Raw genomic sequence first — 25,168 nt, 5'->3', positions numbered from 1 at the left:
TGTACAGGAGCCTTCGTAAAATAGGTGGGAATGTGACCTAATTCTGATGAAGCGCAAGGGTCCTTTGCAAACTTCCTTTTTCAATTTTCAGTATATGGGTGTCGAAATACGCTTTCCACTCTAACTCTCAGAAACAGCAACGATTGCGGCAGACGTTACTTTGATTTCATGGATAATGTAGTAAGAATGGTGCTAGTCCTCCACAGCGATTGTGAATCCGACAAATCGGCAAATAAGTTGGCAGAAAATGGTCTGTACTTCGACAATTTCACAATTCTTTACACTTTTCAACATCACCAGACCACAGGGATGGAGGGTTGCCCAGCCAGGTCCAGCAGAGTGTGCCGTTTGTATGGAGCGACAAATCAACCATAGAGCGCGTTGTACTAAGTCCAGCTCCAGCCTTGTTTCTATTACTTTACACTGTTTGTAGTGCTCGCTCTTGTCGGATTCCAGCTTAGATGCATGGCGGTGGTGTGGACTTACCTGATATAAAGGCACTGTTATCCTCCGGAAATCCTGTTGTACAAAGTCAGGTCAGTGCTCGAATGATTACAAGGGTTTGTGCTCTCTCAATTCCTAAGAATTTTCAGGGAGTAGCAGCTTTAATTTCGCAATTAAAACCTCCTTTTCCTAATGCAAAAGCCAGGACATCAGTTTTGTCATTGTTCTTCGATTGTTTTACACTATTTGGCGCCAACGTTGCTCAATGGTGTGCCGAAGCAGTCCCCCACCTAGTGAAGTCCGGTATGTTTTATGCGAAATGTATTGCAGATAGTTGTTGCCAATCAGTGATATAGCTATGTGCTTCACTTCGAAATTTTCGAAAATCCGAAGAATCGGAAGTTTCTAGAGATTGTTTGTGGATTCAGAGATAAAGCTGAATTATACGGCTGTGATAAAATTAGTTCCTTTCTTGAGCGACGCTGATCCTCATCTTTGAACTGCCTATGTTGTAATTCTGGCATAGAATGAAAGAGAGATGGACGTAAATGAGTTCAAATCCAACTGTACAACCAACGTCGAGGTGTCATCCCGTTTCATTAAGACCTTAGAAGAGTGTTAACAAGATTGGGAGAACTTTCGGCGTCTTAGTTCTAGTCTCAATGCTTCTGAGTTTATCTTTACTTGTCCGGTTTCGCAACAAATACCTTTTTTTATAGACCAGATGAACATCTAAGCATGGTTTCTTCTCACTCTTAATTTTTTTGGTCCTTTCTTGAGACTCAGGTGGTTGCATTAGGCAGGAAGTACTATGCACGTGTACACTTGAATAGAAGATGAGTACAGAAACTTATTACAGAAACTCGTTTAATTTGAGAATAAAGAGCAAAGATATACTTCTGATATCACATTACTTGATCATTACATTACGTGATCCTAAAATATTCCGTAACATTGTTCTGGTGAGCCATTTTCAATTTCGGATTTGAACTGGAACTTACACAGATGTGGCACTTTAACCACTTATTACTACACGGCTCTGGAAATTTATCTCACAGCAGTTTTTTTAAAGAACAATTTCAGATGTGATAACAACTGAGGAAGTGTTCACACATTGTCTTCTAAAACTAACCAATGCGGACACGAGTGATGTATCTGTGATAGTATTGATTAGGTTGCTTCTGCAGCTATCAAATTGCTTAATCAGGTCAGTTTTTTTTTTCTTCTTCTTCTCCTGTCTTTTGCACTCTCTATGCAGCATAGATAGATGCGAATCTAGATAGTTCTGATGTGAGTTGGTCGTAATAAGCTTAGGTAGGTGAGATTTCGCTGCTTTCGCTTAATGATACGTTTGGAGGTTCTCTTTGACATTGCTATTTCTTTCAAATCTTCGTCAAGACGTCGCCTCTTCGTCTTTTTCTGCCATGTTTCAACTGAGTGATGTTTTTTCATAACAGAGGGAATAGCCAACGGCAATTGCCATTCTTATTCAACATAGATTTTGGTTTCTTTTTTAAGCACATGTTTCACAATACTTCGTAAGGACAAGCGTTGTTCTCGTTTCTTGGTGGAGGAACTACGAGCTGTAGACATCGAAAGGTGAGGATTATGCTTTTCCACATCAACAATGGAATCTAATTTGTTTTTTTGAGTTTGGATTTTCTTTTCACGAGTTTGGCTGAAGACAACAAACCTAGATGAACAGATTGAATACTTGCAAATTGGTTTATCCATTGCAGTGATAGTCGAACTTGTATTCTTAATAGTACTTATCTTTTTTCATCTTCTGTTCTTTTTGCAGCAGGTTTCGGGTGAATTTCGGCTTCAAATGAAGCCGCTACTTTAAGAAACAACTGTTCCACTTTGCATTCTATAATCTAGTAATCCTATTATATGCTGTCTTTTTCGAGTTTGAGTTTTTTCTGTAGTGCTTGGTTGGGATTGACAATATTTTTGTGACTATATCGGAAACATTCAATAGTATTTATCACCAAAGTAATTCGAAACAATCGTTTTCGCCTTTGTTCTTTTTAAATTATAGTGGAACTACCTTTTTTCTCTGTGGTTTCACACCAGAAGTAGTATGTGAATACTGTTTTACTTTAATTACCATTTTATTTTTATATTTTCGTAAGAGTTCTGTTTGCAGTTTAGCCTAACGTTGCTGCTGTGTGGCCTCGAAGAGTTGCTGGTGGTTTGAGCAACCTAAGCAGCACTATGAGTATTCAATTTAACATCGTGTGACTTAATTATTACCGCAAGCAGAAAAAGTGGCCGTTTCTCTAGAAATATGCATAGTTTGAAATCTTTGTAACTCATGTTCATGTTTTAATTCTCACTTTTTCAGGTGTGTAACTACATTGAAAGCCCTTCTATACAGTGGACTACTGTCTGAGGAAGAAAACATTAGTATCATTTCACAAATATCCGCTAGCGTCAAACACTGCGATTCGTTTGCTGAGCAACATTCTGAATACCTACCAAAGAAGTACACCAGAAATTTTGTGACCAGTGTGAACTCTGTGCAATGGACAAAGACGTTGGTCAATCGTTCTATCGGTGTGTTGTTTGTTTGGCAATTTTTGTACGTGTCTTCTCATTTTTCTGCAGAGCATTTTTAGAGCTTACAAGTCAAGAAATATTGTCACTGAAGCTCTCTGTGGAACACACCTTTGCGATTTATGACAACCTTCTCAAACGTCCTGAAATTGTGATGAACGAGAGTTTTCCTGCTAACCACGTGCTCCTTCCGTCATTGTTTTCGCTTTATTCGAGTAGGTTCGTTATAAGTTTCTTATTTTCCATGAGGTTAACAGCCCGTTGCGTCTTCCATCACTTTTCTCACTCTTTTCCTTAGATTTCATTGTTTAACCACGTTGGAAGAACTAATTCAAACTGTTGTTTTTCAGTATTCAACTAAAAAAATCTTTGCATCTCGATAAAGCGTATTTGGGAACCGCAATTATTCAACTAAAGAATGAACGTGCTTGCGTATTATTGTTTTAGCGCTTTTCTCTGGAACTCCTCAAATTCATCACCCCACTAATCTGGAGTGGTACGGATTTCCGGTGGAGTATTCGTATACGGGATCGTAGATTATTGAGAGAAGGGTGATTCCGTTCATTTCTTCCTAATTGTCGTAGAAAACGGCCCGGAAGATACTGCTTCGGACGTTCCAGGGCACTATTTTCTACAATGAGTTCGATTGGAGCGCGCTAGAACGCTCGAAGCCGTATCTTCGGGGCCGTTTTTTACGGCAATTAGGAAGAAATGGACGGAATCGCCCCCTCTCCATAATCTACTATCCCTTATACGAATACTTCACCTGAAATTCGTACCACTCCAGATTCGTGGGGTGATGCCTTTAAATTGTGTCATTAGCACCTCATGCTTTTATATACAGATTATCTCAGCTTATAGTTTAGGTCCGAGCTTTCTAAATGTTTGCCTGGTGTGGTTCCTAGTGAACAATTGGCTCAGGTAGGCCTAAATAATTATTTACAGTTTGTTTATTTGAGTTAGAGAAAGAAGTAGTCGCGGTCACCGTTTTAGGCGCTTCTTGGGTTAGAAACTAAACGAACTTACTCTTGTGAATTAAGTAGAAGTTTGTTTCTATGCTATACCTTTAAATATAGTTCCTGGTCATTGAGCCATTCGATTTAAAGTTACTTATTAACTTCTTTTTTTCGTGATTCTAGTACTATAAACCGTAAACTCAATAACTTTAGATCAAAGCCATTGTGGCTCGAAGTCAAACTATTCACGTTCCGGAAAAGTTACTATGGGGAGATGAATCAAACGGTTTTATGTCAACCTTCCCTTATCTTGAGTACGTATCCACTGAGGACTGCTTGGCTCTATTCCTGGACCTTTGTCATTCGAAGTTAACTGTTACTGTAAGACTTCTTATTGTTTTTGCGTTAAACTCCATCATCTCAGAATTTCCTCTTTATTCCTATTTCTAGTCAGATCCCATTTTAGGATGTCGGTGAACGATCGGTTGTTTTTGTTACCGCTCTTCTTCCCTTTTGCGATTCCACTTTGTTGGAAAAGTGTTGCAGACTTTTAGGCGAGCTTATTAAGCGATCATCGGAAATTGTAAGTCACTTCTTCTTTTTCTTATATTGTTTTGTGCTCCTCAATTTTTTGAGGATTTGAATGTTTAGGTGAATAGCCTTCTTCTGTATTTCACCTCATTGTACGCAAAACCTTATTTCAAAATTAGTAGATCGTCAATCCTGAAGGCTGTCGGTGGACTTTTTGTGAATCGGGTACTTTCTATTATCTTGGGAGCGTCCTTTTAATAGTAGTTTTAAGTAATAGTTTTTAATTTTATTATTCAGTTTGCTATCACTCCAGCAGTTAATTTTCTGTCAATAGTTTGTCGCCAGTCAGGCGAAGAACGCAATGTCGCATTTGGTCTTCTTGGGGATATGGTTACGAAGTGAAGTTTTCGTATTAGGTAGCATTCAAATTGATGTATTTGTCAAGCGCCCTTCTTTAGGTTCCCTACTGCATTTGATGCAATAAAACCTTTGGCAATTCCTACAGATTCGGATCCGCAGGATCTTTTGATCCTCAAACTAAACTTGATGACTACACTTTGCGTCGCAACGTAAGAGACACACACGTTTTTCTGAAGGAAAGTTCAAACGAATATGTTACAGAGACCGATCTGACGAGCTTCTTCCTTCCCTATCAAATCTACTGAAGAAAAGTGCTCCTGTCGTTAGCGCGGCTATTTCGGTTGTGAAAGTGCTTTGTAAGGAAGATGTACGTTTTTTCTTCGTCTTCCGACTTATTTTTCGAGATTTTATGTTTTTTTCCACAATATAATCACGACAAAAATAAACACAATTAATTTTTTTTAAATTAATTACTGCGTTCCATAAAGGGAACTTCTCTAGAAATAGTACCAACAAAGTCATTGTATTTCGAGCTTTGAGCGAGTGCGTTCTTTTAAAAAGGGATTTTGTATCTGAGCTTAGTTAAGGTTTTTTTTTTCAAGATTCTTGATGTCGACACAGTTCGAAAGCAGCTGGGAAGCAAAGTGCGACAGCCGAGCTTTGAAGTGCCTCTTGCTGGTTATTGTGAGATACTTGCAACAGCTGCCTTACAAAAGGAACAAGATGAGGGAGTTAGTTGGATGATTTGTCTATTTTTTCTCATCGATTTCACTCTAAACTTTTTCCACTACTTTTTTTTGTAGAATGTTAGCAAACTAGTACATTTCCAGAGTCTTGTTGAAGACTGTGTGAAGGAACTGTGGGATATCACCCAAATTAGACGAGATTGTCGTGAAATAGAGAATGCACGAAAAGCCGCTTGGATTGCGCTTGGTTAGCTAATTTCGTTTTTTCTGTCTCTCTTGTGACTTCCCAGGTTTTATTCAAGTGTAACTTGAGTATTTTTTTTACCTCCTGCATATCCTTACAATGACCTTACTATGTCGTAAGATGATTTCCATCTTCCTTTTTCCTAACTTCAAACCGTCACCACTACAGTGCCGCATTTATTACCAAAGGACAATTTTGAACATCTAGATAATCAAAAACTTTTCGTGCAGAGTACTTGTTGATTGTTGATGCTTCATTTACTGCCTAACGTTTTAAGCAAAACGAACCTACAAGTGTGTTCCAGTTTTTTTTTTTCGTATCTCCTACGCATTTTTTTCTATTTACAGCTTGTTTTGATTCTCTCTCCTTGATCAATGTAGTAAGTAAAACTCCAGAAGATTGGATGGCTTTGTTTGCAGGATTAGGAGAGAACGAAAGAATGGGTAACATACAATTTTTTCCATACGTTTGCTCAGCTCTACTTTCTTGAACTCTAATATATGTTGCTTGAGGCTTTACTATTTTCCTGAAAAAGATGGTGGCCGATGATTTGGAGTCGCTGTCAAGGACACTCTATACAAAAGAATATATTCGGAAATCTTCACTAGCCCCATTCATTACCAACCTTCACAATGCGCTTAGGAGAACAAATCAAGAAGTACGCTCTTAAGATGTGTTTCGTTTCTTTTGTAAGTATTTCATTTCAGGCACCTTGGTTCTGGACAGCAACTTTACCACTTTTCTCCGTAATTGTGGGCGAATATGCGGAAAGTGGAAAGGGACTACAAGCTATCAAACTCTTCCGACGTGTGCTACGCGAAGTTGCTCTTTTCATTTTCAATTTTCCGTGTAATAAGTGTACCAGGTGTTGAGTGTTGTGTTGTAGGTGCATGTGGTTGACGACAAAGTGGTGAATCTCTTTGCTGGGTGGAGGATTTGTGTCGTTAGTTTACTTGGAGTATTGACAGAAGCCGGTAACCCTTTAAAGTGAGACTATGGTCTGCAAATTCTTCCATTTGCTACTGTTTGTACTGCATGAGCTATTTCTAGAGCTCGTGACCAAATAGTTGAAGAATGCAAACGCGCTTTGGGTTCAACTGAGCTTTCTGTTAACAATGTTCTTGTAGTAATGGCCATTTTGACTGGAGAGTTGAGCAGGTTCGGGAAACAGGTACGGAAACCTTTCCAAACTCTTACTCGTCTACTTGGATATCCTCTTCATTAATTTAAAAAGACAAGCTGAATTCTCAGATAGCTAACGAACAAGCAGCTGCCGATTTCGAAACCACTATGCGGCCATGGTTTGTTGCTGTTTTGGAATTCATGTTTCCTATCGTTTTCAAATCTTACAACCAAAAATCCCAGCCGATCCTACAAACACATGTGGTGAGTTAATCCTACCTTCTTTACATCCCCAAATTTCTCATCTTTAAGGCGGATTTTATTTAAATTGTTTCTCGGCGCAAGGTGCTTTTCATTCGCTCCTATCTAATCAAGAATTCATCACCAAAACGGAAAAAGAGTCTGTATGAAATTTTTCAGCACCATTGCTTGTGGCTTCATTTCCATTTCTTTTTTTTGTGCAGCAAGCACAGCTCATTTTTCATTATCTTTTTTCATCTTTTGGTAGAACACTTGTTTAAGAATCTGCGTTGCGTTAACAAAAGTGTGGCTCGATCTGCCGCCTGGATGACATGTTTGGCGACTTCCGAAGAGGTTAGAAACTTCTTCGATGATGACGTGGTCAACAAAGCTTTGCAGTGGACCCTTGGACAAGAAGTATGTTATAAATTTCTGTCACGTCCATCAGGAGTTCAGTTCTGTAAAGATACTAATGAATTGGAATGTTAGAGGAGGATTCTAGATTAATCATGATGGACAGCTCTGCAAGTTGCTGACAGGAGAAGAATTGCCAATCCCGAAAAAATCTTTGTCTATATCAAAAGTATGGATGTTTTCGGCGGCGTTAGGTCCTGCGTTCTACTATTGCTAAATTTGTACAGCTTGAAAAAGGCACTTTTCAAATTTTCTGTTGCAGGAGCGCAAGAACTGATCACAAATTCCATAAGTTGTTCACTTCCACTGGACGACTCTATCGAAAAAGCTGTAAAGGAGTTCGAAGATGGTAAAACTGCGAACGAAGACAATGTCATGGTGCAGTTCCTCCTTAATGTTTTTACTAATTAGCAGCTTTTATGAGAGAACACTTTTCAGCAGTTTTTCTTGAGAATTTCCAACTTGCCTTTGGGTGTGTTTCGGAAATACGAACGGCGCCTGCGAAGACCGCTTGAGCAGATTTTCAATAAAGGTGGTGAAGAAATGAAAAGAGCGGCCTATGAGGGTTAGTGGACAGTAGCAAACTGTAGAATCTTCGGAAGAGTGTTACTTGAAGGGCTCTCCCACTTGGCGTCAGTTTCTTTGCTGACAGTAGCTTTCGATCTTCCCCCTGACTATGGTCATCTACCAGAAGACAGCATATTGCGAGCAGTCATTGCTCAATACGGGTAAGTTCTTCAGTTATCTTTCAGCTTTAAATGTGATTTTCTCCAGATTTTCCTTTCTGTTTCAGGGCTAAATCTGTTTGTTCCAAAGAGATTCTACATGATTTATTACCAGCGCTCGTTGATCAAGTGCGAAGTGATAGTCGGCATCTGCCGCCAATGGAGTGGCAGTTTATGCTGTTGGCTATAGATTACCATAACAATGAAGAGGCCCGACTAAATCTTCTCAAACTTGCTTTCCAACAGAAAGATGCGCAGGTTTCCGTTCAATTCTCTTTCTTTGGCGTGAATTCATTTCTTGCTAGGATTTTACTCGAACTCAATTCAAATTTTGTTGCTAGTATTACTAGTAAATGTCGGAGTTTAGATAATATACGAGCTCACAAACAGCACTTTTCTGGACTACTCGTCTTGCTCATCCGGCTACATGCTCACTGTTTCAAACAATTTATCTCTTATTTTAACTATGATGCCTGATATGCGTGCTAAAACAATTCTAAGTAATCTGCTCAAGTTTGGTATTGAGAACAATGAGGTTGGGTCACAAATACTTGGCAGCATTGACAGTTGTGGGAAATCTACGGTGCGTTTCCGATCGGTTTGCTATAAGTCATCTGGAATATGCGTCTGTCCATTCATATCTCTGCTATGCAGGTCGTTGCTATGGCTTTGTTATCCGAACTTCCCACGTTTGAATGCGCCACTGATTTGTTGCATAAAATGCTTACTCTTTCCTGTATTGATAAGCGATTCAATGGTCAAATTTCCAGGTGAGAATCAAAATCCGGGATATACCTCTTATGTTTATTTCACGTCAGCGGCAATCTGATCTGATCTGATCTTCATATTTGTAGATGCTTCGATTTTTGGCTAGGATGGAGTGGTCGAGTGGACATAAAATTAACGTCTTTAGTGGATTTCTATTTGGAAGAAAGTGCAAAATCGTAAGGAACCTTATACTATAAGTTACCGAGTTTGATTATCACTTACCAAACATTTCTCTTCAAATTAATTTCCACAAGTTATCAATAGAATTCCAGTCAAGGCTTCCCAGTCAGTCGAGCTGATCGTTTGCGAAGCTTTGACCTATCTTTCAAATCAGCTTGGTTGTGCGAGAAAAGTATAGAAATAACTTTTTTGGGGTTTATTGCAGAAAAGTCATGCTTTCAATCTTTGGTTTCTGTGCAATGGATCTACCTCTACGTGAACGTCTTGATAAGATTGTTGATTTGATGAGTATTGGGAAGGTAATGCTGAGTTGTCAAAAACCGTCCACACATATTGTGAGTTTGTTGCCTTTCTTGAACCGAATTTATTTAAATGTGCTACAAACTTGGGCGTCACTTTATTTGATTGGGAGTAGTGCAGTTCCCAGGTGCATTTATCTTTCTGTTGTAGAATTAGGCTGTACATTATTCAGCAACCACGAATCTCTTGTTAATAAATCGTTCTCAAACGTTACTTCATTCTTGAAGAAGAAATGACTTTAAAATTAATTTCATATGAGTTAACTATTTACTCGATTCCCCTTATTTCTCTGCGTCATATGGTCCTTTTGATTCATTTCTCACACTGTGTTCCAATCTTATGCGATTCACCACCTTGCCCAATCACACAATTGGCTGGTGGGTGTGATGTGGCGTGGCTAAATTTTCCCGGAATTGTCGAAAGGATGATGGTGTTGTGAAATGAAATAATAACATGATAAAGAATATGTAAACAACAAGCAATAAAGAAGAAGAAGAAGTTTGTTGGAATTCCCAGATTTCTTTACTTCCAGGCTGCTGTGCTCAATCTCGTTCTAGCACTTGTTTGTTCTGTTCCAGCGGATATACCCTTGAACTGGCTTTCATCTGTTAGTAAAGTATCTTTATTATATCATCATCTTTACACTTCTTAACCAATATTAGAGTACTTGTTCAGGAGGTTCTGAACCTCTTATATGCTCGTTGGCGTTATTATTGGAAGAAAATGATGGAGAAGTCTGAGTTCCGTCAACTATATGATGTTGTGAGATAACTTATAACTTATCCCTCTTTGCCGAAAAACTAAACTCTTCTTAATAATCCCTTTAGATCATTGCATTTCTCTTCCCGTGTTTCCTCCTGGATGATTTGGTGCTCCCACTAACTAATGCTATCAAAGGTAGTACGGAAGGATGGTAGAAGTTTTAGCTCCTGTTCATGATCTGGCTTAATTTCAGGCATGCTTCTCTATATTCTATCATCGCAGCCTGATATCGTCAGACCATACATGGAGGATAAAAGTGTACACTGGGAGAAATTATTACAGTGACCGCCAGCATGATAAATGGGAAGAAACATACGGAAATAAAAAGTTTTTTGAGAATGTTTGTTTTATGTTCCACGAGTAGTTTACCACACGAAAGCGACGTCAATGCAATGCTGACAGCCTCTATACTCGGTTGGTATTGCCCATATCGTTATCCAATGAAGTATTTGCTCCACGTACGAGATCTGCATGTCTCATGAGGTGCAGCGTCTCTCGCTGAGTTCTGCTTGGGGTACCGTGAAGTTTGGATGCATTCCACCTTCACCTCTACCTTGTAGCCTACGCTGCAAATGTTCGAAAGAAGCTTACGAGCTTAATCGAAAAGTTTTGCAGTAATACTACTCTATAATATGAAGTTAATTGGGTCGTGGAAGTGTAAATCGGGAAATCCCTTTTGACATGGCATTGTAGCGGCATTTGACATTGTAGCGCAGTCGCTGGCTGCTACTGCACGATTGGTCAATGGTTCGAAATCCTCTTAGTGCAGCAAACCCCTTCATCCCTCCAAGGTCGATAATTTGGTACTGAGACTTGTCTGGGAGGATAAAAACACTGACTTGATCATCGGCTGGCCCCCGCATTGTATAGAGAAGACACGCGTTCGTAAACAGCAAACGATTTCGAATTGAAGTGAACGTTGTAGCGCATCCCATGTGGATTGATTAACTTTAGATACTTTATCCTTAGTCCTTTTTTGTCATATATGAAGCTTATTTTTTGCTAACCGATATTGGTTTATATTAGATAGGATGTAGGTAAGATCAGCAGTAAGCAAAGGAGAAGTTCTTATCGTTGCATTTTTACTAATAGCTGCATTATTTATTACGTGAATAGGATAGTATAATATTCCTTATGACAAATATAAAATAGTTTTTGATTCCGGTCTCTCCTTAAGGATATTGCGAACAACATTTGCTAACGAATGGAATGTGAGCCGATCATGATGATGTGACTAAAAGCAAAATATCATTGTCTGTTTCGGCTATCCACATAAAAATCTCGTACCCTAACCAGAAGTTGTGCATCTTCTGACGACAAGAACTCTTCAGCTGTTATAACACCATATTGTGAAAGCAAATCTAAAGCCTAAAGAAGGATTTGTTAAAGGAATTTTACGAATTTTGCTTTACAAACGCGAAATTCCCTCTCAGGAAAATTTCGTATTTGTAGAGCGAAATTCCTGAAACTTTAAATCCATGAACACGTACCAGAAGAGCATCTTTAACGTATACGTATTCTTTGCCAACTAGATTTTCAAGATTATTTCCACTTTGAGGGAAAAGGCATGGGAGAATAGTGATATTGTTTTTCAACCACTTTAAGGACTCCTAAACAAAAAGTGAAAGATCTCACCGTTAACGTTCTCCCTTCTAAGAAATATCAATGGCTTTGAATAGATTTTTTTATTCCTAGCATCACTGTGTTTGCAATAATTCGAACAGCACACCAACGACGAGCATGTGGGGTCTTACGTGAAATGTTTTTGTGCGTAGAATTGGAATTCTACATGGAAATCATGGATTCGTTGACGAGTTCTAGGCAGAACACTGAGGATCTGTAGTAAGAGATAAATAGGTCCGCAGAATCAGTGGCGGTCAATAATCTGACGACAGTCAATAATCCACAGTTAGTAGTTCTACGATGAGAAAAAAAACATAAGGGTGAAAAACGTTGGCGAGCTACTCCGCCAAAGCTTCGCACAAGCTATTCTTTCTTGTTATGGAACCGGTTTCTTATAGCAGCTACATGGAAATGGACAAATTTTCATAATCTGGGAAAATGTGGGAAGAGGTAGTGGATGAATCGTATCCTTGTTGGGAATAGGTCCGGCGGTCTAGACGTAGAAGTGGATGCTTCGCTACCTCTGGGAAACGAGTTAGAATTACTAATTGTAAATAACTTCACATTAGCTATTTATGTCATGTAGAAATTTCTGTGTGCTGCGGTGTGTGAGTGGTGATGTGATGAGTACCTATGGCGTAGGCATTACCAGAATTTGCAGAAGTGACGTCCGTGAATTATTCTGCACAAAACTCGAACACCGCAGCTTAAAGGCATCACCCAACGAATCTGAGGTATGGATTTCAGGTGGAGTATTCGTATACGGGATCGTGGATTATGGAGAGGAGTGATTCCATCCATTTATTCCTAATTGCCGTAAAAAAATGGCCCAGAAGATGCGGCGCGTGCCCAGGGCTGGCGCGCTCCAATCGAACTCGTTGTAGAAAAGAACGCGCCGGGACGCTCGATGCTATATCTTCCGGGCCGTTTTTTTACGGCAATTAGAAAAAAATGGACGGAATCACCTTTCTCTCCATAGTCTACGACTCCGTATACGAACACTCCACCTGGAATGCCACCTCAGATTCGTGGGGTGATCCCTTTAACTCAGTATCAAGATACTGCAGCCATAGTCAGACCAAAATGGCATGAAGCTCCCTGCAGTTGCGTAAGCAGCTGCGCTCAAAGCGGCGCGGTGAAAATAGCGGCTAGCGTCGACGTGATACCGTCGCGAACTTCAGCGATGAGTGATGCTAGCAAGGATTCCAATCCTAACGCTTCACTGCAACGCTTCAAGCGCAGTCGTCTTACATAACTGTACCGAGCTTAATGTCACTTTAACCCGACTATGTGATGAGAATTTCCAAGGTCAGAGAGTCAGTTCATTTCGATTAACTTTTTTCGTATACGAACTAGGTTTTTTAATGAATTATTACATGTAATAATTTCTGGAAATTACTTTAATAATAACTTGAGAACATCTTGGATTAAAATGGCGAGGAAACGAAACGAGTGGAAAAGATGCTTTGGCCCGCACATCCAGTAAACATGTGCCATCTAACTATCAAAGTAAGTAGGATAATTGCTGGAACAGTTGCAAAGCTTCACCTCTTGCTCTTCGCCAAAATTTCCGTTAGCCACCAGGTGAGTTTTGATAACATCCAAGTCTTCTAACGTCAGACCAAAGGAAGGGGTGAACATATAACGACTCGACCTAAAACGAGACGTACTCGAATTTTTATTAAAACGACACATAAAGCAGTCGACGTTGACAAGACATGTTCAACCGGGGTGACGCGACGCGCCCGCGACGAAGGAGAGCGCGTTGGGGAGACGACGCACAAATGGCTGCGCTTGCGTTGCGTGACTCTGGTTGAACGGAGACAGTGAAAGATTTGTGCCCCTACTCGTCAGGTTGTGTGCTTTGTACACTGAAGGAAAACGGCCGTAACGAAGGGATGGTTGAGAGAGCTGTTTTGTCGACTGAAAAAGTCTTTGTTAGTTCCTATAACGATAATATTTACATGATGCTTTCTTGTACAACCGTGTAGTTGTAATTTTTTTAAGTTAGCAAATATTTGTGCTTCTTCTACAATATCTGAACCATGTGTTCTTACTTGGCTGAGTTCCATCAAGCATCTGCTGTTCCACTATTTCAGGTGATAGAGGAGATACTACTTCAGGTGATTGAGGAGAAGGAAATAGTTCATTTGGTGGATCTTAAACAAATTATTTTAATTTTGAAGGTTTTGAAGTACCAGCTGAACCATGTTGCAAACATGCGAAAGCGACGCTGACCTAAATTCATTTCTTTTGTAGGAGAAGGGCGATAAGGGATGACACGCATTCACAACTCTCCACCAACCAAAATGAACCATACCCCTTAGATGAGGTCGAGTTTTTGAAAATGTTAATTATTATTGTGAATGATTAGATTTCAACCTCACTGTAAATGAAAGTTGTAAGTCTCTCATGGTGTTATAACTCTTATCCAACCATATACAGTGTGGTGCGAAATTGTAGGTCCACACCTGATTTTCTTATTCAAGATACCCGATCAGCGCAGGATGTCACAAACTTTTATTGAAAAATAGGTCGGAACAAAATCTTAGATCCACCTTATAAAAACCGTGATTTATTACAAAAATAGGGTCTAAAAAACAAGATCAGTACTTTTTTACATCGTCTCTGTTGTGAACAACTTCAGGAATTCTATTCTCCAATCTACTGATGAATATTAGGATATCAATGAAGACTTGCTCGAAGTTAGCCCATGCATCAAATATGGCGGTCTTCAGCTCAGAAGCGGAGGGGTGAGGGGTTCTGTACTCAAGCTTTTTGTGTACAAGAATGCCGGACAAGTTTCTCCATCGGATTAAGATCTGGGGAACAACTTGGACATCCCAGGAATTTGATTCCTTTCGCATTAAGTCAATCTGTAGTTGACTTTGACAAGCGTGTGGAAGCATTATTTTGTTGAAAAAAACAGGTTGCGCGTACGAAATCTTGTGAAATATGGCAGTAAATGATATCTAAGCACCTTCTGATATTCTTCGCTGTTCATCTTACACGAGACTAGCACCTATGCAAAAGGTCCGTATCCGGAGAACGACGCCCACACCATGAGACTTCCACCACCGGAGATATGTCTTGAGAACATTAGTTCCTCATTCCTCAGATCGACCCATCGAGGTTCCACTTCTTTCCATCGGAGAACACCACTTGAAACTCAGATAAGTACCTCTGTTTGCATGCCAAATTACCTGCAAGAGTATCTCACCTTTTCCCAATTCGTGCTCATGTGTGCGAGCGAACTTAAGCCTGTCACCTTAATGGCGGTCAATCAAATGAGGTGCACTTTTCATAACTTGATTAAAGATGTGAGAACAGCGGTTCAAGCTGCCTGGTACTGCCCATTTCGATACTGGCAAATCAAGACGATGCCGGAAGTTGTCCGCGCACACGCTGCTGTTGTAAGTGACTTTCATCCCTTCTAGATAACTTTCTTGGACTCCCATTAGCAATTTTTTTCCCTGTAAGCTTCCGTGTTCTTCAGATAGTGGTTGAGGTAGTTGTGAGATCGCCTTAGCTGAGCCGCGATCTTTCTGTTTGAAAGACCGGACCCGTGAAGGGCACCGGATGAGCTTGCTCGTAAGCAGAAAGCTAGGTGGACCTAGCCATTGAAGCAGACACGATGAAGATCACTCTTTACGCTCGACCTCTTTTTACCTAACTTTGCGTGAAAAAACCATGGTCGCAGGAAAATCTCAGAAGGACTTAAGCTTTTGCACCTATTTTTCAATAAAAGTTCGTGCATCCTGCGCTGATCAGGTATCCTGCCAAGGGTACTTGTATAGAGGTTTCTGCAGGTGAGAAATACTATGGCGGCATTGCAGAGCTCTGGTAATCCATTTCTAGGCTGCTATTAGGAAAACCATGGGTGGACCTAATATTTCGCACCGCACTGTTTTTATAATCAACATGCAGGCCAATCGTACGACTAGAATTCATCCATCCTAACATTTAGTAATCTTGATTGAAACAATGAAAGGAGAAGAAAGAGAAAGAGGATGCTGTTTGTTTGAGTTGCTGTCTGTCTCATAATTCCTGTATTAGCTTTCCTATTAATTTGCTTTTGTGTTAGGAAATGAAGGGACGTCTTGTCATCTTTCAGTCTGTGGGAGCAGTATACTTAATTAAAGGCATCACTCCACGAATCTGAGGTGGTACGGATTTCAGGTGGAGTATTCGTACACAGGATGGGAGACTAGGGAGAGGGGGGTGATCCCGCCCATTTCTTCCTAATTGCCGTAAAAAACGGCCCGGAAGATACGACTTCAGGCGTTTTGGCGCACTATTTTCTACAGGGAGTTCGACTGGAGCGCGCCAGCCTTGTGCGGCGCCGCATCTTCCGGGCCGTTTTTCACGGCAATTAGGAAGAAATGGACGGAATCACCCTCCTCTCCATAATCTACTTTCCCTTATAAGAATACTCCACCTGAAATCTGCACCACTTCAGATTCGTGGGGTGATGCCTTTAACGAAAGAAATTTTACTTGGCGACGAGCTAGAACTTCTTGGAAGAACTTCTATTTCTGTTCATTCATTCGTTTCCTAATGGCGTGGAAATGTTTATTTTTGAGAAGAAAAGAAAAAGAAAGAGAAAAATTTGTAGGACGATGTAATTATCAATGTAGTTACTGCAAAAAAAAAATGGAAAATTTACTAGTCTTAAAGAAAAGGAATTTCATTCTAACCTAGCAATTATCATTGCCTTTACTTTCTTATTACGATAGAGGCATTGAGGTCACAATTTCCATTAATTTGTACCGTTTAATGTTTAAGTTCCTTTTCAAACTGGAACAGAAAAACAAAAACGGACGAAGGCTTTCCTACATAAGCAACTCTTCATCCTGTTATTATTCATCCAGTAATCCTAGCCTACTTGTTCTTCGTCGTCGTATGTTTGTATATCGCGTATAACGCCTGTCGATGTCTCAAATCGTGCTTGAAAAACCAGTAGTTAAGTGTAAATTTGGAATATGTGCAAATAAATCCGCAACGAAGGTAGCGATATTACTTTTCCGACGAGCTGCTCATACTACCTGATGACCCGCTTCGTTCTCGCCGCATATCTGTTTCTGCTCTACATTAGCTACATTTCAGCTGTATGTTAGCTTACTTATACTGTGAATAAAGTCTCTTCGGTACACATTCATAACTGTTCCGGATTATTTGACCTGAAATATTTGTAGTGCTTCTCATTGGGTTGCTTTGGAGCTATTGGAGGTATTGGCGGTTTTGGATGTAGCCCACCGTGTTCGCCATTTGGAATGTGTCTCTCAACTCCTCCAATGGTGAGAGTGATAGTCTTTTTTGACTTTAGCAACTTTGTTCTCGATAGGTGCCAAATAACGTAGAACTTTCGCTTTGGGACCATCCCTAGAAACAGAAGACTAGCAGGAGAAAAATTACTGCTTTAGTATTGCTACTGAATGTGATGACACTTGTTCGATGGGCTTCGTAGAAAAGTTGCTGCTTTTTGAAAAACACTTCCTTGAAAATTGCGGATTTTTCTTGTTTTGACTCAGATAAAACATGATTTCCTTTACTGCTGCACCATTGATGTACCTGAGTAGATAAATAAGTAGAAAAATAAATGAAAGAAATAGAAATCCTGCAACTAAAGATGTATAAAATAATATACTAATTGACCAATTTTTGTTGAAGTTTGAATTTCTGGAAGTTCTTTTCAGCTATTTGACTGTTTAGCATGAATTCTAAGCGGACGTTTAGCGTGTGTAATAACTGTTTGGAGCAGATAGTAGAGCTCTTTCGGCCCCTTGAGGAACTTCTTCCTTTCTGGAAAAATTCTTATGTTATCTCCCATATTAATCCAATTATCCCTACAAATATATGCATATGATCTGAAAGAGTTGCAGAAAAGAATATTTTGGTTTTTGTATTCACCTGAAGCTATCGCTATCAAAGTTTGTTTACAACAAGGTACTAAAGAAAGAATGTTGGGAATCATAATTTTGTTGATTTTCCAGTGTCTCGGGCGAGCCTGTGCAGTTCGAGCGAAAGGAGCGAAAATTTACAGAGATGAAAGTGCAACGAACCAATTGTTAAACACTCAGGTCGGTCACGATAACTTTCCAGAACTTCAGCAGTCCACGCTCAGCGCTTCTTAAAAACAAAACAAAAAACAACACATTCACAGTCGTACTGCGCAGATATGCCAGTTTACAAGAACCTTATCGCCAAGGTATAGGAAGACAGTTTAAAAAAAACCTAATCTATGGAAACACAGTGAGATTGGCTGGGGGAAGTTTGCAATGACGACTGTTTCAAAGCAGAAATACATATTTATGATTCGTGTATATTCATGAAAACGATTCATGAATATTTTGTGTAAGAAAAGCATGAAAAGTGACGAGAAAGATGCTTATTTTCTTTGGTTGCTGGAGGTAGAGTCCTTTAAATATTGACTACCTTCCTAGAGGTTCTGATTGATCATAACAAAAGTCAGCTGAATGCGTGATGATCCTTTTACACCAGGCAGGGCTCAGTTTCCTTTTTTTGTGGTAAATAAAAGATGAAGATGACAATTCTTTCCGCTTTGGAAAGTGAGGAGGCCTAAGTGTTGTACTAAAATCACAAACTGTGACCAATAAGAACCGCTGCCGGGAAATCTCATCGATTTAGGATCCGAACGAGCACTTTCTCACTTGCTGCGGTTTACTCGATGTTCCTCTTCAATGTTTACCGCTGTGCACTTTTGATGGCTACAATGTTTCATCGGTAAGACTTCTTAGTGTTCTGTACTCGAATTTTCCAAAGTTTATGATTTTGAGGGATCGCCGAGAAATAGGTTATATGAAAATTTTCTATTCAAACACAGCAAAATTTATTCAGTTTTCTAGTTCACGACAGAGACACAATAATCTTCCCATATTTCTATTAGTTAGGCGCTTTATAAGCAATGAATTATAGTAGAGCCAAAACGACATGAAACACAGTGCAGTTGCGTAAGCGGTTGCGCTCGAAGCGATGCGGTGGAGCGCAACGGTTAGGACCGTGTGAAGACCGCTGCTACCACCGTTCATTGCTGCAGTTCGCGATGGTCACGCCTCGATTTCAGCCGCTATCTCTACCGCAGCGCTTCAAGCGCAAGCGTTCACGCAGCTGCACCGTGCTTCATGTCGTTTTGACCCGACTATATCGCGCTATTGAATATTTGAAGCTAAGTAATGACTACAGTCTCATTCAGGTCAAAATCTGACAGGTAACGCGCTTTGAACGTTGATTCTAGCATGTTTCCTCATAGAAACGGTTGAAAACGACTTGAAGTCTTGTGCACATGCGGCAACGATCGAGGTGGGACTTCACTCATCTCTGCAGTCCGACTGCAACAAGCAGGGGTCCCACAACGACCGCAACCGCTAGCAAGGGTCCCACCATGATCGCAATCCACCGCACCACATTTAGCGCAACCGTTTATGCGACTGTGTCAGACTTCAGTACATTTTCATCTGACTATATTGCGAGTAGGCACTCCTCTTTATCTACGATATTAGACTTGGCACAAATTATCACGTACAGAGTAGTGTTTGAATATTTGTACACGGTTCCCAAATTTCATTTCATGCCTACAAACAAAGAAATAACGTTGCCGTCCCAGTCACTTTCCTACGCCTACTACGCCATCTGTCTTCTTCTCAATAAACTCTTTTTAGCTACTATCTTTGATGCAAATGAGAGCAGTCATTGATTTTCTAGAAAGGTAATAGTAGTAAATTCTCGACTGTGAACAACAAGTTTCTATAGTAGAGTAAAAACGAAACGAAGGTCGGGGAAGTTGCGCAAGCGGCTGCACTTGAAACAGTGGGAGGAGCGCAGCGGTCATGTTCGAGAGGGACCTTCACCTTCTTCGCCGTAGCTCGCGATGCGGCTGCGCCCTAAGCGGCGCCGTGGAAATAGCGTAGTGAAACCGTGGCAAACTGTAACAACGAATGGCGCTAGCAGGGGTCCCGTCTCGATCCTAACTGATTCGAGCACAGCCACTTACGCAGCTGTAAAGCGTGTTTCATGTCGTTTTGATCTGACTATACAACGTGTGAGTTCGTAACGATACTCTATCAACTGCAAATGCATAGGAATTATAAAGTCGTTGTTGTTATAAAAATATAGATCCTTGGTGTTCACTGGCCTCATTAGCAATATCTGCACTCGCTTTTAAAACGGATTGCAACACTATGTGGTAGCAGGAAGGCGCAAAATGACTTGCTTATTTCACGATCGGGAAGTTTTGACAAGACTAGTCTTAGCTTTAAAATGAGTTGATATCGAGTTATCAAGCTGTCTCGCTACGGAACTGAAGGTGACGGATTAAATGACATACAGTTGTCTCTTTAGGTACAATCGGTTGTCGGGTTAACTTCGTCTTGCCCAATCACTGCTCTCCCTCACGTGCATTTCTGCGCTGCTCGTGGTGCGAACCATTCTCGGTGTTGTACGGCGGCAGGAGTGCAGCAGCATTGCTTGATGTTCTGCGATCAGGTGAACTTACGATATTCTTTTGTTGCAGTTCTAAGTTCACAAAACTAAGACAACCTTTCACAATGAAAACCCGAACCAAATTTCAGAGCCCTGGCACCACCAATCAAATATCGATGTATCATATGCAGTGCCTTGCGGAATTCGAATATATGAAGGATTGTTTCGTCGAACATGCACTCACTGAGTACTATCAAACAAAACAAGCAGTAATTGAGAGCTATCAAAGGTCACACCTTGACTAAGTAGAAATCCCCTATTGCATTAACCGCGATCCAAACGCATCTGCTGGTGGTGAGCCTACAACTACTTGTTTACAAGCACCTGTCGCAAAAGAAATCCTAATACTTTTCAAACTGGTGACGACGAGTGCAGAAAAAAACTGTGCAATACTTAGTGCATATCTGTGCACGTTAGTACTTAGTGTGATACCCATACAAAAAAAAAAACCTGAACCCATACATTACTCAAAAAGAAATTATCTACCTTATCACTGTACATTGTTCTGTAATCTCGTTCGCTGTTTTTTTCTAATAAACTCGTGGAATGAATTTGCTGATGTGCTTCATCTGTCCAACATATTTAACAAATATCCGAGTTCCCAAACAAACTACAAAACACAATAACATCTCATACTGCAGTTCCTCTTCTGCTTAATGTTTAACAAAACCGGGCCGATATTTATTTCTACGGAACAACAACGCAACAAGAATATCAACTTCAACGATTTACTTGAATATCTTCCCTTGGTTGAACTTCTTTCCGTCAAAGTCACCTTCCCACATAAGATATTCATTTACAAGTTTCTTGGTCTTCTCGTCTTTGGGGTCGAGCTTCTTCCACTCGTACGACTCGTAGTCAACCTGGACAAATACGATTTATATTTTGGAAAAACGCAAGCGAAAACCTCTGTAGTGAGAGATGGTGCGTTGTTGCAAACATAATGGAGGACGAATCAACTGAATGAGTTCGACCGACGAGATGAAGCAGTTTACTATTGGAAGAGTGTAACACTGACATGCCACTAGGCAAATCAAATGACTTCTCTTCCTCATATAAACCTGGAACGATGAAACCACCACACACCTGCCAATCTGGGCAAAGGGTAAAGGCGAGTTCATGGCCTCTCCAAACCCAGACACCGCTAATAGACGAGTTGTTGTCAGTACCGAACAAAATCATAGAAGCGAAGGCATTCTTCTTGAGCTTCTCCAGTCGTTGATACATTCCTAAAAGGCATAACACTAATGATGACATAAAAGAAAGCACTCAAAGCCTCTAACTACTCACCTGAGATTAGGTTACAGCTCATAAAAGTAAGGGTGAGCTCGGTAGGGTATTTGTACTCACAGTACCAGATTGAATTGGCCTCAGGATCAAAGTTATCCCAGAAATACGGGATGGCCTTCGTGGCAGTATCTTCATTTGAATACACACGTTTGAAGTTGTCCATCACAAAAGTACCCTTGGGCATATCGGCAAATGGATCCTTCGACTTCTCGGCAACCGCGCCTTCTTCGGCTTCATCATCCTCTGGTTCTTTGGGCTTCTGGGCAGGCTTATGGTGGTCCTTTTTCTTCTCTGGAAAAGAAGCTTTTTGAAACAAAATACTTCATAATATCGATGTTTGCGATCAGCTTTGTTACGAAAGGCTCGTGATGCTTTCCCTTCACAGGGAACTTTCAGAAGTCAGGCATCTCGGCACAACATTAAATTACAATGGTGACAAGAAATCTCAAAAAAAAAAATACTGAAAACTTGAGGAAAAAACTACAACGCTTCCCTGAAATTTGAATCAATCCACTACGACCTGTTGCAAAAAGGTACAACGACAGAGCATATCTCAGGTGTTGATGCTAGAAGATAACTACGTACTCCCTCGTCTAATTCGAATAGTATCATATGTACGGATAGCATCATAGACTCATGTCAGCGATCAATCTAGCACGATCAACACGGCCCTCAACAGCTATCCTAATCGGCATTACGAATTTCCTGAAAGACCCACCAAAACGATGAATCCTTCATTCAAGAACGCAAACCAATGATATACCACCGCCGTAACGCAAAACCAACTTCATATGTTGGGTTGCTGACTGCGCAGTGGAAATTCATTACTTTCTAGGAGAGTTTTCAATTCTGAAGTACACACAAAAAGGAGAATTCAAACGGAGACTTCGGAAAATTTTGTTTCAAAGTTTCAGTTTGATGCTTTATCCATGCATCGAGACCTTCGAGCATGTCAATCATTCCACAGCAAAACAGGTAATGAGAAGTAAAGAACTACTACAGCGAATCAGCGTTAACTAAATATCTCAGCTGGAGATTACTTAGTTCCTATAGGTCTTTAATTGTGCATAGAGTCACCACAAAAATGTTTTTAGAATGATTTTTGAACTATGCATTTTTTCATCAACTTGGCACTACCACCGAGTTCATGGAAAAGCATGCCTAGTCGCCTTCTAAATAAGACAAAAAAAAGATCGATTTGCAGAGTAAGTAATAAAAACTAGGTTTTATAGTGGATATTTCTCTTTTTCTTTTCTTTTTTTAAACCACGACGCCGATAACGAAGGTCTAGAGACAAATCTGGCTTTCTATTCGTTTGCTGCATGCTAGAATACGTCAATTTGCGGAGGACTTGAAACACCTAAAGTAACTTGAAGTGGAAATTTCTAAACAGCTGATCAAAAGAAGAAAGAATACAAGGCCAAAAAAAGTGCTATCTTGGATATAATTTGAAAGCCGGTGCTCTGACCCCCTTCACTCTCGAACAGTTGGGGAAAGGACCTCCTTCACTTCTAAACGGTTGGCGAAATTAGCCCCTTATTTCTGGACGGCTGGCGAAAGGACCCCATTCACTTGAGCTGCACCCCATGAGTTAAACCCCCCTCACATGAGGAGGTTCCGACTTCTCCCTATCGCACCTATGATTAATATAGAAAGAACGAAATGTGCTATTCAAAACTATGACACACTCAAACAACAAAGGAAAATGAATTACCTTCGTCTAGATGAAGTCTTAACCTTAATGTTTAAAATTCTGATTTCTCAGGGAGCAGATTCAATTCTCTCCCTCACCATAATTTTAAACAGCACAAGACATTACTTCGCACAACAAAATAGAAGACAGAAAAAAATAAATGAGATGAAGAATTAACCGACCTTCTTTCTTCTTCTCCGGCTTTGGAGCGTGCTTGGAGGAAAACTCATTGAACTTGGATTCTTTAAGTGATATTTTGAGGGAAAAACAAGCATAATCAATATGACACAAAAGATATAGAACTCACGATTGAATTGTGAAACTTTATCACAGAGGTGAACATCGCCGAGAACATCTTTCACAGCGGGCTGATGTACGACGGTTTGGAACCACCTTGTGACATTTCCGATCTTTTTGCGGGTCGCAGCATCAAGAACGTGCTATAATTAGATAAATCATGATTAATTAACGAAAGAAGCAGAAGAACACCAACCTGATAGGCAGGCAGAAGATCCAGCGCAACAGAAATATCTGCAAGTGAGAGACGTTCTCCAACCAAGAAAGTCCTAGTGAGAAGAGCCTCATCAAGGTGTTGAAGTTGAGCCAAAAGCTCTGCCTTGTAGGTGTCAACAATCTTAACACAGAAATCTTCCCAAAGTTGTAGAGACCTGGTGAAATCTATGTAAAGTAAGAAATGGCGTAAAAGTAACCTTCTTATCAAGATTAGCAGCAGAAACTGAGGGCAAAACGTATCCGAGAACTGTAGGTAGGAGGCTACCCTCAGCCCACTGGAGCCATTGGACAATTTCAGCCCACTAAACAATAGCGTACATTAATAACAACGAAGCTAAGACGGCAAAGAGAGAACGAACGAACGTACTCACGTTCTTGGCGCAGTTGCTGTCACATCCCGCAACGTGAATGGCAATCGACTCAGCACCGAACAATGCTACGTCTCCATCGAATGCGGGAGTCTAAAAAAAGAGCAAAACGAAACTTTGTTCTAAGGAAATATGGCATGAAATCTCGGGGAAAACTTTCATGGAGAAGTAACACAACGAAAATAGTTTCACTGAAAAGTGGAAGCGGACATGAAACAATCAAAAAAAAACCATAGCATTTCCAGTATAATAAGAAGAAAATAATCTTATTTTAAAATCTTAAGAGAAAAAAGACTTTAAAAAAATGACCATATGAGGAATTTTAGGACTTTTCTCCGCTATCTACGAGGACTCACCACTCCTAGCGGGAATTTGTCAGTGGGCGGATGGTCTCCGGCTAGTTGCAGATCGCATTTCCCAAGTTTGGCTGCAATTAGGACCTTTTGGGTTCTGAAGTTGTCTTTGTTGCCGTACAATTTCTGAAAGCCAGTACAACTATTAGGACAACATTAATCGGGACACTGTACGAAAAAGCCTTATACATCTAACAATAGAAACCAGTAAAAGAAGAATGGTAGTAGAAGCAGTAATCTGCAGGAACAGAATACACAAAGCTCAAAGAAAAAACGCTTTACTCACCCCTTTGACCATTTCGCCGAACGGTGAAGCGCTCCGTGAGAAGGCGCTTGAAATGATGTTACGACAACACGTTGACACTCAAAAATTTCCAATTGCGTAGCTGCCCACCATCATGACGTAATTTCATGGAGACGGCTGTCACGCAGTCTAAGACACAACATACAGTAAATTTGTAATGCGGTCGTGCGGGAACCTTTTCTTTTTGAAAATGTGAGAATTTGGACTGATCAGGAGGCGGTTCTGACCGTTGAT

The 25,168-nt window shown here is 40.3% G+C and overlaps 4 protein-coding genes across 5 annotated transcripts; 2 read left to right on the top strand and 2 right to left on the bottom strand.

The window, feature by feature from the left end:
• Nucleotides 1-461: 461 nt before the first annotated feature.
• Nucleotides 462-10,576, top strand: RB195_013474 (uncharacterized protein; the record flags this gene model as incomplete). The annotated part of the gene is made up of 35 exons (XM_064203303.1): nucleotides 462-536; nucleotides 594-747; nucleotides 1,528-1,651; nucleotides 1,963-2,043; nucleotides 2,792-3,003; nucleotides 3,066-3,222; nucleotides 3,870-3,924; nucleotides 4,173-4,340; nucleotides 4,426-4,542; nucleotides 4,611-4,715; nucleotides 4,788-4,888; nucleotides 4,949-5,059; nucleotides 5,112-5,217; nucleotides 5,453-5,581; nucleotides 5,681-5,783; nucleotides 6,128-6,223; nucleotides 6,293-6,438; nucleotides 6,488-6,601; nucleotides 6,667-6,767; nucleotides 6,831-6,951; nucleotides 7,032-7,166; nucleotides 7,425-7,559; nucleotides 7,645-7,750; nucleotides 7,819-7,934; nucleotides 7,995-8,121; nucleotides 8,173-8,284; nucleotides 8,350-8,539; nucleotides 8,649-8,864; nucleotides 8,936-9,051; nucleotides 9,136-9,225; nucleotides 9,435-9,564; nucleotides 10,062-10,136; nucleotides 10,205-10,291; nucleotides 10,357-10,426; nucleotides 10,485-10,576. 35 exons carry the CDS (start codon nucleotides 462-464, stop codon nucleotides 10,574-10,576), a joined length of 4,173 nt encoding a protein of 1,390 aa, XP_064059184.1.
• An 847-nt stretch (nucleotides 10,577-11,423) lies between these two features.
• RB195_013473 (uncharacterized protein) lies at nucleotides 11,424-14,201 on the bottom strand (the record flags this gene model as incomplete). The annotated part of the gene is made up of 7 exons (XM_064203302.1): nucleotides 11,424-11,525; nucleotides 11,579-11,659; nucleotides 11,782-11,901; nucleotides 13,463-13,568; nucleotides 13,762-13,837; nucleotides 13,972-14,073; nucleotides 14,153-14,201. The coding sequence occupies 7 exons, from the start codon at nucleotides 14,199-14,201 to the stop codon at nucleotides 11,424-11,426; spliced, it is 636 nt and encodes a 211-aa protein (XP_064059183.1).
• Nucleotides 14,202-15,153: 952 nt separating this feature from the next.
• RB195_013472 (uncharacterized protein) lies at nucleotides 15,154-20,658 on the top strand (the record flags this gene model as incomplete). Of its 2 annotated transcripts, none has more annotated exons than XM_064203301.1 (6): nucleotides 15,154-15,327; nucleotides 17,110-17,211; nucleotides 17,908-17,994; nucleotides 18,563-18,658; nucleotides 20,273-20,416; nucleotides 20,503-20,658. In XM_064203301.1, 6 exons carry the CDS (start codon nucleotides 15,154-15,156, stop codon nucleotides 20,656-20,658), a joined length of 759 nt encoding a protein of 252 aa, XP_064059181.1. The 2 variants fall into 2 exon arrangements, with proteins under 2 accessions (XP_064059181.1, XP_064059182.1); XM_064203300.1 differs by lacking the exon at nucleotides 15,154-15,327 and adding an exon at nucleotides 16,963-17,022.
• Nucleotides 20,659-21,141: 483 nt separating this feature from the next.
• RB195_013471 (uncharacterized protein) lies at nucleotides 21,142-24,928 on the bottom strand (the record flags this gene model as incomplete). The annotated part of the gene is made up of 10 exons (XM_064203299.1): nucleotides 21,142-21,276; nucleotides 21,500-21,642; nucleotides 21,704-21,994; nucleotides 23,579-23,638; nucleotides 23,704-23,836; nucleotides 23,890-24,030; nucleotides 24,107-24,211; nucleotides 24,281-24,370; nucleotides 24,634-24,756; nucleotides 24,917-24,928. 10 exons carry the CDS (start codon nucleotides 24,926-24,928, stop codon nucleotides 21,142-21,144), a joined length of 1,233 nt encoding a protein of 410 aa, XP_064059180.1.
• Between the last annotated feature and the right edge of the window lie 240 nt (nucleotides 24,929-25,168).

This window comes from Necator americanus, chromosome V, assembly GCF_031761385.1.
Source record: "Necator americanus strain Aroian chromosome V, whole genome shotgun sequence".
Lineage (NCBI taxonomy): Eukaryota > Metazoa > Nematoda > Chromadorea > Rhabditida > Ancylostomatidae > Necator > Necator americanus.
This window is presented reverse-complemented; position numbering and strand designations above follow the sequence as displayed.